Source organism: Hyla sarda, chromosome 10 (assembly GCF_029499605.1).
Source record: "Hyla sarda isolate aHylSar1 chromosome 10, aHylSar1.hap1, whole genome shotgun sequence".
NCBI classification, from domain to species: domain Eukaryota; kingdom Metazoa; phylum Chordata; class Amphibia; order Anura; family Hylidae; genus Hyla; species Hyla sarda.
This window is the reverse complement of record NC_079198.1, coordinates 140454056-140471812: the sequence shown is the minus strand read 5'-3', so window position 1 is coordinate 140471812 and position 17757 is coordinate 140454056. Positions and strand designations below refer to the sequence as shown.

At 43.3% G+C, this 17757-nt stretch overlaps 1 protein-coding gene across 1 annotated transcript in view; it reads left to right on the top strand.

Annotated features, from left to right (window-relative positions):
• ESPN (espin) overlaps positions 1 to 17757 on the top strand; it is a 238079-nt gene that overhangs the window by 63274 nt on the left and 157048 nt on the right. The window contains exons 3-5 of the mRNA XM_056541801.1: positions 1401 to 1587; positions 3764 to 3946; positions 5586 to 5717. Of these exons, the coding sequence (XP_056397776.1) occupies positions 1401 to 1587; positions 3764 to 3946; positions 5586 to 5717 (502 nt within the window). The remainder of the gene's footprint in view (positions 1 to 1400; positions 1588 to 3763; positions 3947 to 5585; positions 5718 to 17757) is intronic.

Genomic DNA, 17757 nt, shown 5'->3' with positions numbered 1-17757 from the left:
AAGCGCAATAGAAAGTCATAATAGTTGCGTACAATTTTTTTTTCAAGGATTTTAGGTCTAATTCATCCTAAATGATTATTTTAATTTTTAATTTTAAGGTTTAGGGTTATTTTATGATTAAACAAATCAAGGTAGTGTTTGTGATCCTCTCAGCAAAAAATATAATAAGGAACATGGAGGGGGGGATTTATCATTCTCTGCGCCAATTATGTTATTTTCCCCGCCATTTTCTTGAATACTTCCCCCAAAATGTATTTTAAAAAAAAAAGGTGCATGTTATTTATTAATAGATAAATACTTTTAAACTAAGTTTCAAAGTGCTCTCCGGGCTGGAGCGAGATTGCGGAAAAAAAAAATTGGTGACAATTTAGAATTGTGTCGCATTTGTTCACATCAACTACCCCCCCCCCCCCCCCCCCCACACACACACACACATTTTTTAATTTGGTAAAAAAAAACTTTAATGAAGTGGAAATAAGAATAAAAAAAAGACACATTTTTGGCACAAGGACGACATTTACTCTAAAACTTGCCGCCTATGTACACACAAAAATAATCCTTATAAATTCGCCCAATAGTGACACAAATATTGTTCCCATGTGACTGTTCTATTTCCTGTCACTGTGTAATGGGCGCTGCCGGCCTACGTGATTTTTCAGCTCTACAATGACCCGCACCAATCCTGAGATCTAAGAATATGTTGTGGGGCCCTCCAGCCTCTCCTGGTGTCACCGTTATTACTGTCCCCTCATCTTCAAAAATAGAAAAACTGTTATACTCACCTCCACCTCCGTTCCCATGCTGACCCCCCCATTCTGCCTCCAGTGCACAGTATTGAATGTCTTTGGTCATGTGACTGCCACAGCCAATTAGCAGCCTCGGTGGTGATGCTCCTTTGAGGCCACTGATTGGCAGAGACAGGCAGAACAGGAATGGAGGTGGGGATAAGTAATAGTAAAATAAAGGATTGACAGGGCTGACAAAAACCTTGGTACCAGCAGCAAAATTCTTAAATTCTTAATCGCCAGGGCGACCTGACAACTGGGATTTGTCAAGCCCTGGTGCAAATGTATCCCAGTGACCACCTGGTGTGGGATCTTTTTGCTGTTTTTTGCCCTTACCAGGGACTCTTTGTTAATTGCCCAAATTTATCAAGTGACGTGCGCCACATAATATGTTTTTCACGACAACTGGGAAAACCACACATTGACGCAATACGTTTTGCATTGCGCCAAAACCTGCACTAAAGATATATTCCTTAGTTATTGGGTGTGAAATTTCCTAAATTAGACAGGGAGGCCCCGCCAGTCACTGCGCAAGTGAAAAGAAATATTGCAAAAATTTTAACGTAAGTGCCTTTCCTGTATCTAATTTACGTTTTTTTTCTTCTTGTTTTCCAGCGCTATAAACTCTCAGACAAGGAACGGTGCCACACCCCTCTACTTAGCTTGTCAAGAAGGACACTTGGAGGTCATTCAGTATCTGGTCAAAGACTGTGGGGCCGACCCCCATGTACGAGCCTCAGACGGGATGACCCCATTACACGCGGCCGCGCAGATGGGTCACAGTACGGTCATAGTTTGGTTGGTAAGTTTTATGCCTTTAGATTGTGATCGCGCGTGAAACGTGTCAGGTCTTTATTTCTTCGATTCTGATCGCACGTGAAATGTGTCAGGTCTTTTTTTCTTAGATTTTGATCGCACATGAAATGTGTGAGGTCTTTATTTCTTAGATTCTAATGGTGCATGAAACGTGTCAGGTCTTTTTTTCTTAGATTCTGATGGCGCATGAAACGTGTCAGGTCTTTATTTCGGATTCTGATGGCACATGAAACGTGTCAGGTCTTTTTTATCCTAGATTCTTATGGCGCATGAAACGTGTCAGGTCTTTTTTTTTCTTAGATTTTGATGGCGCATGAAACGTGTCAGGTCTTTATTTCGGATTCTGATGGCACATGAAACGTGTCAGGTCTTTTTTATCCTAGATTCTTATGGCGCATGAAACGTGTCAGGTCTTATTTCTTAGATTCTGATGGCACATGAAACGTGTCAGGTCTTTTTTATCTTAGATTCTTATGGTGCATGAAACGTGTCAGGTCTTTTTTTTCTTAGATTTTGATGGCGCATGAAACGTGTCAGGTCTTTATTTCTTAGATTCAGATCACAGGTAAAACGTGTCAGGTAGTTTTTGCTTAGATTCTGATGGCGCATGAAACATTTCAGGTCAGGTTTTTTTTTCCTATTATTTACAGAAAGAGATTCAGTCATTCAGACCATAAAAATAGAACAACTTTATTTACAAATTACAAACAATGTTTCACAAATTATTTACAAATTTACAAACTATAACAATGTGATGATATGTCTGGTTAAAAACGCAAAAAAAATTTTTTTTTCATATTATGGAGGTTTCAGGTTCTGTTGAAGATGGTTTCATAAGAATGATGGGAAAAAAAAATTGGTAACAAAATTAGAACAAAAATTATACAATGTGTTATGTCTAGAACAATCTTTCCCAACCAGGGTGCCTCCAGCTGTTTCAAAACTACAACTCCCAGCATGCCTGGACAGCCGAAGGCTGTCCAGGCATGCTGGGAGTTGTAGTTTTGAAACAGCTGGAGGAACCCTGGTTGGGAAACACTGGTGTATAAAAAGAGAGCTGTACTTACATTGAGCATGCTAGGAGTTGTAGTTTTGCAACAGCTGAAGGCACACTGGTTGGAAAACACCGCTCTAAAAAAGAGGGATCGTCTCTTTGGTGTGCTTTGAATCCCTGCGCCATTTTTTGACCCCATTAGGACTTGCACTAGGAATAACACACAGTGGGGAATGTGGGCATTCATTGTAAGGCCGGGTTCACACTGACAACATTTCCGCCGAAGATCCCACGCAGGGCGCCAGGACCGCACAAACTGCATTGTCATCCCCATAGACGTCCGCTTTACCGTCGCCCTCCGCATCTCCAGCAGGAATTCTGTCCGGAGATTTACACGTTTTTACACGTTTTTTCCCCCTACGATCTCTTTTAAAAATCCGCGCAATGTATTTTGTGTTTGCAATCTCAAAACCCCCGGCAGAAAAACATTTTTATTTTCAAATTTTAATTATTTAATTGCAAGGTTTTTTCATTTAAACATTTCTAAGCCCTGGTTTATTTAAAAATGTAAATACAAAAAAAAAACACCAGAAAAAACTGTATAAATAAAGAGTAATATTGCGTAAGTTTTCTTACAAATCATAACATCCCCCTCCCGCCAGTACATCAGATTCGCCAGGACTGTTCCGTTATTATAATACAGTGACCATTATAAAATGAATGTCATTGCATCCACTGACCTGTAGAGGGAGCTCTTGTGAACTAAAATCTAAAACGCATAATTAAGGCTGGACTCAAGTTAATTGGCGCCCTGTTAGTACCATTCATTAAGCCCCGCCCTGTTATAGAGCTCAAATGATAACAATCATCCGGCGCCAAAATAACATAGGTGCAAGGTAACCAAATAAAATGGACCAATGAAAAAGCTAGGCGGTTTTTGGATATTTGGACACAAAATAAAGGATTCAAAATTACCAAATCAGTGGTCTCCAAACTGTGGCCCTCCAGCTGTTGCAAAACTACAACTCCCAGCATGCTGGGAGTTGTAGTTTTGCAACAGCTGGAGGGCCACAGTTTGGAGACCACTGGCTTAGAGGCAGCTTGAATTGCTGCACTGATTTTTGCCCATATGTTGTCACTCATTCTTCTTTTCTTTTCCAATGTACAGATGAGTTTTACAGATATAAGTCTGTCTGAACGAGATGCGGACGGTGCGACTGCCATGCACTTTGCTGCCAGTAGAGGCCATGCCAAGGTCCTAAGTTGGCTTCTTCTCCATGGAGGGGACATGAGCACTGATAACTTTGGAGGGACCCCCCTACACGATGCTGCAGAGAACGGGGAACTTGAGGTTTCTTTATCTCCTATTTTTTTTATTTCCATCTATACAAGAATATAACTACTATAATACTGCTCCTATATACAAGAATATAACTACTATAATACTGCTCCTATATACAAGAATATAACTACTATAATACTGCTCCTATATACAAGAATATAACTACTATAATACTGCTCCTATATACAAGAATATAACTACTATAATACTGCTCCTATATACAAGAATATAACTACTATAATACTGCTCCTATATACAAGAATATAACTACTATAATACTGCTCCTATATACAAGAATATAACTACTATAATACTGCTCCTATATACAAGAATATAACTACTATAATACTGCTCCTATATACAAGAATATCACTACTATAATACTGCTCCTATATACAAGAATATAACTACTATAATACTGCTCCTATATACAAGAATATATCTACTATAATACTGCTCTTATATACAAGAATATAACTACTATAATACTGCCTCCTATATACAAGAATATAACTACTATAATACTGCTCCTATATACAAGAATATAACTACTATAATACTGCCTCCTATATACAAGAATATAACTACTATAATACTGCTCCTATATACAAGAATATAACTACTATAATACTGCTCCTATATACAAGAATATAACTACTATAATACTGCTCCTATATACAAGAATATAACTACTATAATACTGCTCTTATATACAAGAATATAACTACTATAATACTGCTCCTATATACAAGAATATATCTACTATAATACTGCTCCTTTATACAAGAATATAACTACTATAATACTGCTCCTGTATACAAGAATATAACTACTATAATACTGCTCCTATATACAAGAATATAACTACTATAATACTGCCCCTATATACAAGAATATATCTACTATAATACTGCTCCTATATACAAGAATATAACTACTATAATACTGCTCCTATATACAAGAATATAACTACTATAATACTGCCTCCTATATACAAGAATATAACTACTATAATACTGCTCCTATATACAAGAATATATCTACTATAATACTGCTCCTATATACAAGAATATAACTACTATATTACTGCTCCTATATATAAGAATATAACTACTATAAAACTGCTCCTATATACAAGAATATAACTACTATAATACTGCTCCTATATACAAGAATATAACTACTATAATACTGCCACCTATATACAAGAATATAACTACTATAATACTGCTCCTATATACAATAATATATCTACTATAATACTGCTCCTATATACAAGAATATAACTACTATAATACTGCTCCTATATATCTATGCAGTGAATATCTCATAGAGGTTGATCTCTCACAGTACAGGATGATCTTAGCGATAAGTTATCAGTGGTCTCAAACTGTGGCCCTCCAGATGTTTCCAATGGCTGTCCGGCTATGACGGGAGTTGAAGTTTTGCATAATCTGGAGGGTCACAGTTTGAATCCACTGATCTATATAAACCCCAGCAGATCCATCATCCTGTATTGATCCTCAGGCTCTGTTACTCTTCCTGTATTATTCTCCCCCAGTGGCCATAGCAGGTAATGCAGGCCGTGTAGTTAGTAATAAACGCTTATAGATTGGAATATATTTTTTGTTTCTTTTTGGGATTTCAGTGCTGTCAGATCCTCGTTGTAAATGGAGTTAAACTTGGGATCAAAGACCATGATGGATACACAGCTGCCGACCTGGCAGAATATAATGGACACATCCATTGTGCGAAGTATCTGAGGACGGTGGAAAATATGGTAAGGATTATACCGCTTGTTGTCGTGTCCTTTGTCACATACATTCTGCATATGTTTAACCCCTTCATAGCTGTGGCTAAAACTCACTTAAACCGCAATCTAAGACTTACACGTCAGGAGGATGTAGGTGCCGTATAACCTCCAGGAGCCATTAATAGGGACACGTCGTGCGCAGAATCGCATCACATACACGGTAGGATCGGGGACTCCACCAACCACCCTGAGCGCCTGGTAATGGTCTAGTAGGGCAACCCGGAGCCTGTTGTGCCCCAGTGAAGACTGGGGATGGAGGGGCTGGGGGCCCGTGCCATGAAGGTGAGGAGGGGCACCAGATGTATATAGAGGTGCGGAGAGTATATATGTAGGGTATACGGGGCGGTGTATATGTAGGGTATATGGAGCAGTGTATATGTAGGGTATACGGGATGGTGTATATGTAGGGTATATGGAGCAGTGTGCATGTAGGGTATACGGGGCGGTGTATATGTAGGGTATATGGAGCAGTGTGCATGTAGGGTATACGGGGCAGTGTATATGTAGGGTATACAGGCGGTGTATATGTAGGGTATACGGGGCGGTGTATATGTAGGGTATATGGAGCAGTGTGCATGTAGGGTATACGGGGCGGTGTATATGTAGGGTATATGGAGCAGTGTGCATGTAGGGTATACGGGGCGGTGTATATGTAGGGTATATGGAGCAGTGTGCATGTAGGGTATACGGGGCAGTGTATATGTAGGGTATATGGAGCAGTGTATATGTAGGGTATATGGAGCAGTGTATATGTAGGGTATATGGAGCAGTGTATATGTAGGGTATACGGGCGGTGTATATGTAGGGTATACTGGCGGTGTATATGTAGGGTATACGGGCGGTGTATATGTAGGGTATACGGGCGGTGTATATGTAGGGTATACGGGGCGGTGTATATGTAGGGTATACGGGGCGGTGTATATGTAGGGTATATGGGGCGGTGTATATGTAGGGTATATGGGGCAGTGTATATGTAGGGTATATGGGGCAGTGTATATGTAGGGTATATGGGGCAGTGTATATGTAGGGTATACGGGGCGGTGTATATGTAGGGTATATGGAGCAGAGTGCATGTAGGGTATACGGGGCGGTGTATATGTAGGGTATATGGAGCAGTGTATATGTAGGGTATATGGGTGGTGTATATGTAGGGCATACGGGGCAGTGTATATGTAGGGTATACGGGGCAGTATATATGTAGGGTATACAGGGCGGTATGTAGGGTATACGGGGCGGTGTATATGTAGGGTTTACGGGGCGGTGTATATGTAGGGTATACGGGTGGTGTATATGTAGGGTATATGGAGAAGTGTATATGTAGGGTATACAGGGCGGTGTATATGTAGGGTATACAGGGCGGTGTATATGTAGGGTATACAGGGCGGTGTATATGTAGGGTATATGGGGTGGTGTATATGTAGAGTATATGGGGCGGTGTATATGTAGGGTATATGGGGCGGTGTATATGTAGGGTATACGGGGCGGTGTATATGTAGGGTATACGGGGCGGTGTATATGTAGGGTATACGGGGCGGTGTATATGTAGGGTATACGGGGCGGTGTATATGTAGGGTATACGGGGCGGTGTATATGTAGGGTATACGGGGCGGTGTATATGTAGGGTATACGGGGCGGTGTATATGTAGGGTATACGGGGCGGTGTATATGTAGGGTATACGGGGCGGTGTATATGTAGGGTATACGGGGCGGTGTATATGTAGGGTATACGGGACGGTGTATATGTAGGGTATACAGGCGGTGTATATGTAGGGTATACGGGGCAGTGTATATGTAGGGTATACGGGGCGGTGTATATGTAGGGTATACAGGCGGTGTATATGTAGGGTGTACGGGGCGGTGTATATGTAGGGTATACAGGCGGTGTATATGTAGGGTATACGGGGCGGTGTATATGTAGGGTATACGGGGCGGTGTATATGTAGGGTATACGGGGCGGTGTATATGTAGGGTATACGGGGCGGTGTATATGTAAGGTATACAGGCGGTGTATATGTAGAGTATACAGGCGGTGTATATGTAGGGTATACGGGGCGGTGTATATGTAGGGTATACGGGGCGGTGTGCATATGGGGGCACGCAGTGTATAGGGAGGGCAACAAGTTAAATAATTAGAGAAGAATAGGGTGTATATAGGGTATTGGGGTATATACAGAGGAGGACAGGATATGTAACTATACATGTATACGGTATACACCAGGGCACATATAGGAGGGGTTTATCAAGCATTTCACACGTCTTGTGTTGTGTAGTAGTCGCAGATTTTTTGCATTCACAGTTTTGCGTCTATTTATGAGACTTTTTGTCCTGAAGTGATTTTTTCTGACTTGATGGATTTTGCCCTTTGACTTTCCGGCGGTTGTGAATTTATCGTGTGCGACATTTCCCCATCCGTCTCTAAAACCTGCGAAATCTTCTCACCTACAAATCTCATTCACAACAGCCGAAACAAAAATCCCACATATGTGCACATGCGCCAAATTTATCTCACCGCGTGTAACATACACTGGAAGCTGGTGAGTTAGTTTTAAAGACTAAACACACAATAAAAGAGTGAATATGGGTATTGGGTTATATATATAGACGAGTATAAGATATATATATATACAGTGGGGCAAAAAAGTATTTAGTCAGCCACCAATTGTACAAGTTCTTCCCCTTATAAAGATGAGGCTGTAATTATCATCATAGGTTATAACCTCAACTATGAGAGACAGAAGGAGAAAAATACATAAATCACATTGTCTGATTATTAAATAATTTATTTGCAAATTATGGTGGAAAATATGGTGGTCTTTTCTGGAGGTATTACATGTTCTGTACTCTTTACCTGTATTACTGAAGTGTATGCACTGACTGGTGTCTGGTAGCGCCCCCTATAGTACAGGGAGGAACTACAAGTTCTGTACTACTCCTTACCTGTATTACTGAAGTGTATGCACTGACTGATGTCTGGTAGCACCCCCTACAGTACAGGGAGGTATTATATGTTCTGTACTCTTTACCTGTATTACTGAAGTGTATGCACTGACTGGTGTCTGGTAGCGCCCCCTATAGTACAGGAAGGAACTACAAGTTCTGTACTACTCCTTACCTGTATTACTGAAGTGTATGCACTGACTGATGTCTGGTAGTCCCCCTACAGTACAGGGAGGTATTATATGTTCTGTACTCTTTACCTGTATTACTGAAGTGTATGCACTGACTGGTGTCTGGTAGCGCCCCCCATAGTACAGGGAGGTATTACATGTTCTGTACTCTTTACCTGTATTACTGAAGTGTATGCACTGACTGGTGTCTGGTAGCGCCCCCTACAGTACAGGGAGGTATTACATGTTCTGTACTCTTTACCTGTATTACTGAAGTGTATGCACTGACTGGTGTCTGGTAGCACCCCCTTACAGTACAGGGAGGTATTACATTTTCTGTACTCTTTACCTGTATTACTGAAGTGTATGCACTGACTGATGTCTGGTAATGCCCTGTACAGTACAGGGAGGTATTACATGTTCTGTACTCTTTACCTGTATTACTGAAGTGTATGCACTGACTGGTGTCTGGTAGCGCCCCCTACAGTACAGGGAGGTATTACATGTTCTGTACTCTTTACCTGTATTACTGAAGTGTATGCACTGACTGGTGTCTGGTAGCGCCCCCTACAGTACAGGGAGGTATTACATGCTCTGTACTCTTTACCTGTATTACTGAAGTGTATGCACTGACTGATGTCTGGTAGCGCCCCCTACAGTACAGGGAGGTATTACATGTTCTGTACTCTTTACCTGTATTACTGAAGTGTATGCACTGACTGGTGTCTGGTAGCGCCCCCTACAGTACAGGGAGGTATTACATGTTCTGTACTCTTTACCTGTATTACTGAAGTATATGCACTGACTGGTGTCTGGTAGCGCCCCCTATAGTACAGGGATGTATTACAGTGGGGATCAAAAGTTTGGGCACCCCAGGTAAAAATGAGTATTAATGTGCATAAAGAAGCCAAGGAAAGATGGAAAAATCTCCAAAAGGCATCAAATTACAGATTAGACATTCTTATAATATATCAACAAAAGTTACATTTTATTTCCATCATTTACACTTTCAAAATAACAGAAAACAAAAAAATGGTGTCTGCAAAAGTTTGGGACCCTGCAGAATTTATAGCATGCACTGCCCCCTTTGCAAAGATGAGACCTGCCAGTGTCATTGTTACGCCGAGCGCTCCGGGTCACTGCTCCTCCCCGGAGCGCTCGCGGCGTTCACCTCCATGCAGCGCCCCGGTCAGGCCCGCTGACCGGGAGCGCTGCATTAGTGTCACTGGCGGGGATGTGACCCGCGTAGCGGGACACGCCCACCTGCGACTCGCATCCCAATCCCCTCACCTGTCCCGTCCTCCGTTTACTCAGTCCCGGCGCGCGGCCGCGCTCCGGCTCTCTGAGATTTAAAGGGCCGGTGTGCCATTGATTGGCGCCTGGCCCAATCAGTACATTCACCTGTGTCCTCATTATAAAAACCTTCTTCCCCTTCCTGGTATCGCCGGATCTTGTTGCCTCAGTGCCAGTGGAAGCGTTCTTGTGTATGTTCCAAGCCAGTGTTCCAGACCCTCTGCTGTTGCCCCTGACTACGATCCTTGCTGCCTGCCCTGACCTTCTGCTACGTCCGACCTTGCTCTTGCCTTGTCCCTGTGTACCGTGCCTTTCTCAGCCGTCAGCTGGGGTGGGTCACTATCGGGTGGAACGACCTGGGGGTTATCTGCCGCTGCAAGTCCATCCCGCTTTGCGGCAGGCTCTAGTGAAAACCAGTAACCCCTTAGACTCCGTTCCCCTGGTACGGCCCACGTCATCACCCCACTGACACAGAGGATCCACCACCAGTATCCTCATTGCATACCTATCCGGACCCTGACAGTAGATCTGGCCATGGATCCCGCTGCAGTCCCGCTGCCAGTTGTTGCTGACCTCACCACGGTGGTCGCCCAGCAATCTCAACAGATAGCGCAACAAGGACAGCAGCTGACCCAACTGACCGTCATGCTGCAACAACTTCTGCTACAGCTACAGCAACCATCTCCTCCGCCAGCTCCTGCATCTCCTCCGCAGCGAGTGCCCGCTCCTAGCCTCCGCCTGTCCCTGCCGGACAAATTTGATGGGGACTCTAAACAGTGCCGTGGTTTCCTGTCTCAATGTTCCCTACACTTGGAGATGATGTCGGACCAATTCCCCACAGAACGGTCTAAGGTGGCTTTCGTGGTTAGTCTCCTGTCTGGAAAGGCCTTGTCATGGGCCACACCGCTCTGGGACCGCAATGATCCTGTCACTGCCACTATCCAGTCCTTCTTCGCTGACGTTCGTAGTGTCTTCGAGGAGCCAGCCCGGGCCTCCTCTGCCGAGACTGCTTTGCTGCACCTAGTCCAAGGAAGTTCTTCCGTAGGCGAATACGCCATCCAGTTTCGTACCCTCGCCTCAGAATTATCCTGAAACAATGAGGCCCTCTGCGCGACCTTCAAGAAAGGCTTATCCAGCAACATCAAGGATGTACTGGCCGCACGAGAAACTCCTGCTAACTTGTCTGAACTTATCCATTTGGCCACCCGCATTGACATGATTTCTCTGAAAGACGCCAGGAGCTCCGACAGGAAAAGGATCTTGTTCGCACCAGGCTATTTCTCTCCCCGGCTCCTCTCTTCTCTAGTCCACTGCAATCTGTTCCTGTGCCTTCTGCCGAGGAGGCTATGCAAGAGGATCGGTCCCGCCTGACCCTACAAGAGAGGACTCACCGCCGTAACGGGAATCTATGCCTGTACTGTGCTAGTACCGAACACTTCCTAAAAGACTGTCCTATCCGCCCTCCGCACTCCGTTACCTTACAAAGGTGAGACAACTCTAGGTGTGAATTCTGCTTTTCCACGTCTCACTGTGCCTGTGCGGATTTCTCCTTCTGCTAACCCCGTGCTATCCAACGCTTTCTGGTATTTGCCAACTACTACCGACAGTTTATTCCCCATTTTTCCACCATTGTGGCCCCTATTGTGGCCCTGACCAGGAAGAATGCAAACCCTAAATCATGGCCTCCTCAAGCTGATGAGGCCTTCAATCGCCTCAAACTGCCTTCGCTTCTGCTCCAGTGCTGTCCAGATCTGATCCATCAAAACCTTTCTTGCTGGAAGTGGACGCCTCCTCAGTCGGAGCCGGAGCCGTACTTCTCCAAAAAAACTCTACCGGACTAACAATACTTGTGGTTTCTTTTCTAAAACTCTCTCTCCGGCAGAGAAAAATTACTCCATTGGTGAACGTGAACTTCTAGCCATCAAGTTAGCACTCGAAGAATGGAGGAATCTATTGGAGGGTTCCAAACACCCCATTGTCATTTACACTGACCACAAGAATCTCTTGTATCTCCAGTCTGCCCAACGTCTGAACCCTCGCCAGGCTAGATGGTCGTTGTTTTTTGCCCGCTTTAACTTCGAGATTCACTTTCGTCCTGCAGACAAAAACGTCAGAGCTGACGCCCTTTCTCGTTCCTCTGATGCCACCGAATCTGAAGTCCCTCTGCAGCATATCGTACCGCCTCAGTGCCTGGTCTCCTCTGCTCCAGCTTCTATTGGACAAACCCCCCCTGGAAAGACTTTTGTTCCTCCATGCCTTCGCCTCAAGATTCTCAAATGGGGACATTCCTCTCGCCTTGCTGGCCATGCTGGCATCAAGAAGTCCATCCAGCTTATTTCTCGTTTGTATTGGTGGCCTACGCTGGAGAGTGACGTCACTGATTTCATTCGGGCCTGTACAGTTTGCGCCCGGGATAAAACCCCTCGCCAGAAGCCCGCTGGACTCCTCTTCCTTTACCCGTTCCCGAGCAGCCATGGTCCCAAATTGCCATGGATTTTATTACAGATCTGCTTGTATCCCATGGCAACACCGTCATCTGGGTGGTCGTTGATCGTTTCTCCAAAATGGCACACTTCATTCCGCTTCCAGGTCTTCCTTCTGCACCTCAATTGGCGAAGTAATTTTTTCTGCATATTTTTCGCCTTCACGGGCTACCCACGCATATCGTCTTGGATAGAGGCGTTCAATTTGTGTAAACATTTTGGAGAGCTCTCTGTAACAAATTAAAAATCTAATAAAATTTCTCGTCCTCCTATCACCCCCAATCCAATGGACAAGTAGAGAGAGTAAACCAGATTCTTGTTGACTATTTGCGACATTTTGTCTCCTCCCGCCAAGACGATTGGGTCGACCTTCTACCCTGGGCTGAATTTTCGTACAATTTAAAAATTTTTTAATCCTCTGCCAAATCCCCGTTCTTTGTGGTGTACGGCCGTCACCCTCTGCCCCCCCCTCCCCATTCCCACTTCTTCTGGATTGCCTGCTGTAGATGAAGTTACCCGTGACTTCTCTGTTATCTGGAAGGAGACTCAAAAGTCGCTCCTACTGGCCTCGTCTCGTATGAAGAGACATGCTGATAAGAAGAGAAGAACTCCTCCTGTCTTCGCTCCTGGGGACAAAGTGTGGCTCTCTGTCAAGTATATCCGCTTCCGCGTTCCCAGCTACAAGCTGGGCCAACGTTACCTTGGACCATTTAAAATCAAGAGTCAAATCAATCCTGTCTCCTACAAACTTCTTCTTCCCCCTTCTCTCCGTATTCCTAACTCCTTTCATGTTTCACTTCTCAAAGCTCTCGTTTTTAACCGCTTTTCCCCCAAGGTTACCGCTCCAGCTCCTGTCTCTGGCTCCTCTGATGTCTTCGCTGTAAAGGAAATCCTCGCTTCCAAAGTGGTCAGAGGTAAAAAAAAAATTCTCGTAGATTGGGAGAATTGTGGCCCTGAAGAGAGGTCTTGGGAACCGGAGGATAATATCCTCGACAAGGAGCTCATTCACAGGTTCCTGGGCTCCAAAAAGAGGGGGAGACTCAAGGGCGGGGGGTATTGTTACGCCGAGCGCTCCGGGTCCCTGCTCCTCCCTGGAGCGCTCGCGGCGTTCACCTCCATGCAGCGCCCCGGTCAGGCCCGCTGACCGGGAGCGCTGCATTAGTGTCACCGGCGGGGATGCGACCCGCGTGACACACCCGCGGCCCCGCTCTCTAGGGCGCGCGCACGCCGGCTCTCTGAGATTTAAAGGTCCAGTGTGCCGTTGATTGGCGCCTGGCCCAATCAGTACATTCACCTGTGTCCTCATTATAAAAACCCACTTCCCCTTCCTGGTATCGCCGGATCTTGTTGCCTCAGTGCCAGTGAAAGCGTTCTTGTGTATGTTCCAAGCCAGTGTTCCAGACCCTCTGCTTTTGCACCTGACTACGATCCTTGCCTGCCCTGACATTCTGCTACGTCCGACCTTGCTCTTGCCTTGTCCCTTGTACCGCGCCTGTCTCAGCCGTCAGGTGGGGTTGAGTCGCTATCGGGTGGAACGACCTGGGGGATACCTGCCGCTGCAAGTCCATCCCGCTTTGCGGCGGGCTCTGGTGAAAACCAGTAACCCCTTAGACTCCGTTCCCCTGGTGCGGTCCACGTCATCACCCCACTGTCACAGAGGATCCACCACCAGTATCCTCACTGCATACCTATCCGGACCCTGACAGTCATGGATTGTTCTCAATCATCATCTGGGAAGACCAGGTGATGTCAATCTCAAAGGTTTTAAATGCCCAGACTTATCTGACCTTGCCCCAACAATCAGCACCATGGGTTCTTCTAAGCAGTTGTCTAGAAATCTGAAACTAAAAATAGTTGACGCTCACAAAGCTGGAGAAGGCTATAAGAAGATAGCAAAATGTTTTCAGATGTCAATATCCTCTGTTCGGAATGTAATTAAGAAATGGCAGTCATCAGGAACAGTGGAAGTTAAAGCACGATCTGGAAGACCAAGAAAAATTTCAGACAGAACAGCTCGCAGGATTGTGAGAAAAACAATTCAAACCCCACGTTTGACTGCATAATCCCTCCAGAAAGATCTGGCAGACACTGGAGTTGTGGTACACTATTCCACTATAAAGAGATACTTGTGCAAATATGGTCTTCATGGAAGAGTCATCAGAAGAAAACCTCTTCTACGTCCTCACCACAAAAATCAGCATTTGAACTTTGCAAATGAAAATATAAACAAGCCTGATGCATTTTGGAAACAAGTTCTGTGGACGATGAGGTTAAAATTGAACTTTTTGGCCAGAATGAGCAAAGGTACGTTTGAAGAAGAAGGGGAACAGATTTTAATGAAAAGAACCTCTGTCCAACTGTTAAGCATGGGGGTGGATCAATCATGCTTTGGGGTTGTATTGCAGCCAGTGGCACAGGGAACTTCTCACGAGTAGAAGGAAAAATGGATTCAATAACATTTCAGCAAATTTTGGATGCTAACTTGATGCCATCTGTGAAAAAGCTGAAGTTAAAGAGAGGATGGCTTCTACAAATGGATAATTATCCTGAACACACCTCGAAATACACAGGGGATTACATCAAGGGGTGTGAACTGAAGGTTTTGCCATGGCCTTCACAATCTCCTGACCTCAGCATTATTGAAAATCTATGGATAGACCTTAAAAGAGCAGTGCGTGACAGACAGCCCAGAAATCTCAAAGAACTGGAAGACTTTTGTAAGGAAGAATGGGCAAAGATACCTCGAACAAGAATTGAAAGACTCTTGGCTGCTACAAAAAGCGTTTACAAGCTGTGATACTTGCCAAAGGGGGCAGTACAAGATATTAACTCTGCAGGGTGCCCAAACTTTTGCAGACGCCATTTTTTTTTCTGTTATTTTGAAAGTGTAAATGATGGAAATAAAATGTAACTTTTGGTGACATATTATAAGAATGTCTAATCTGTAATTTGATGCCTTTTGGAGATTTTTCCATCTTTCCTTGGCTTCTTTATGCACATTAATACAAATTTTTACCTGGGGTGCCCAAACTTTTGATCCCCACTGTAGGGCTGGATATGTATATAGTGGAGGATATGTATATAGTGGAGGATATGTATATAGTGCGGGATATGTATATAGTGCGGGATATGTATATAGTGCGGGATATGTATATAGTGCAGGATATGTATATAGTGGAGGATATGTATATAGTACAGGATATATATATATATATATATATATATATAAATAGTGGAGGATATGTATATAGTGTGGGATATGTATATAGTGCAGGATATGTATATAGTGCAGGATATGTATATAGTGCAGGATATGTATATAGTGGAGGATATGTATATAGTGCGGGATATGTATATAGTGCGGGATATGTATATAATGGGGGATATGTATATAGTGGAGGATATGTATATAGTGGAGGATCTGTATATAGTGCAGGATCTGTATATAGTGCAGGATATGTATATAGTGCAGGATCTGTATATAGTGCAGGATATGTATATAGTGCAGGATATGTATATAGTGCAGGATAAGTATATAGTGCAGGATATGTATATAGTGGAGGTTATGTATATAGTGCAGGATCTGTATATAGTGCAGGATATGTATATAGTGCAGGATCTGTATATAGTGCAGGATATGTATATAGTGCAGGATATGTATATAGTGGAGGATATGTATATAGTGGAGGTTATGTATATAGTGCAGGATATGTATATAGTGCAGGATAAGTATATAGTGCAGGATATGTATATAGTGGAGGTTATGTATATAGTGCAGGATATGTATATAGTGCAGGATAAGTATATAGTGGAGGATATGTATATAGTGGAGGTTATGTATATAGTGCAGGATATGTATATAGTGCAGGATGTGTATATAGTGGAGGATATGTATATAGTGCAGGATAAGTATATAGTGGAGGATATGTATATAGTGCAGGATATGTATATAGTGCTGGATATGTATATAGTGCAGGATATGTATATAGTGCTGGATATGTATATAGTAGAGGATATGTATATAGTGCAGGATGTGTATATAGTGCAGGATGTGTATATAGTGCAGGATGTGTATATAGTGCGGGATGTGTATATAGTGCGGGATGTGTATATAGTGCGGGATGTGTATATAGTGCGGGATGTGTATATAGTGCGGGATGTGTATATAGTGCAGGATGTGTATATAGTGCAGGATGTGTATATAGTGGAGGATGTGTATATAGTGGAGGATGTGTATATAGTGCAGGATGTGTATATAGTGCAGGATGTGTATATAGTGCAGGATGTGTATATAGTGCAGGATATGTATATAGTGCAGGATGTGTATATAGTGCAGGATGTGTATATAGTGGAGGATGTGTATATAGTGGAGGATGTGTATATAGTGCAGGATGTGTATATAGTGCAGGATGTGTATATAGTGCAGGATGTGTATATAGTGGAGGATGTGTATATAGTGGAGGATATGTATATAGTGGAGGATATGTATATAGTGGAGGATATGTATATAGTGCGGGATGTGTATATAGTGGAGGATGTGTATATAGTGCAGGATGTGTATATAGTGCAGTATGTGTATATAGTGCAGGATGTGTATATAGTGCAGGATGTATATATAGTGCAGGATGTGTATATAGTGCAGGATGTGTATATAGTGGTGGATGTGTATATAGTGCGGGATGTGTATATAGTGCAGGATGTGTATATAGTGCAGGATATGTATATAGTGCAGGATATGTATATAGTGCAGGATGTATATATAGTGCAGGATGTGTATATAGTGCAGGATATGTATATAGTGCAGGATGTGTATATAGTGGAGGATATGTATATAGTGCAGGATATGTATATAGTGCAGGATGTGTATATAGTGGTGGATGTGTATATAGTGCAGGATATGTATATAGTGCAGGATATGTATATAGTGCTGGATATGTATATAGTGGAGGATATGTATATAGTGGTGGATGTGTATATAGTGCAGGATGTGTATATAGTGCAGGATATGTATATAGTGCAGGATATGTATATAGTGCTGGATATGTATATAGTGGAGGATATGTATATAGTGGAGGATATGTATATAGTGCAGGATATGTATATAGTGCAGGATAAGTATATAGT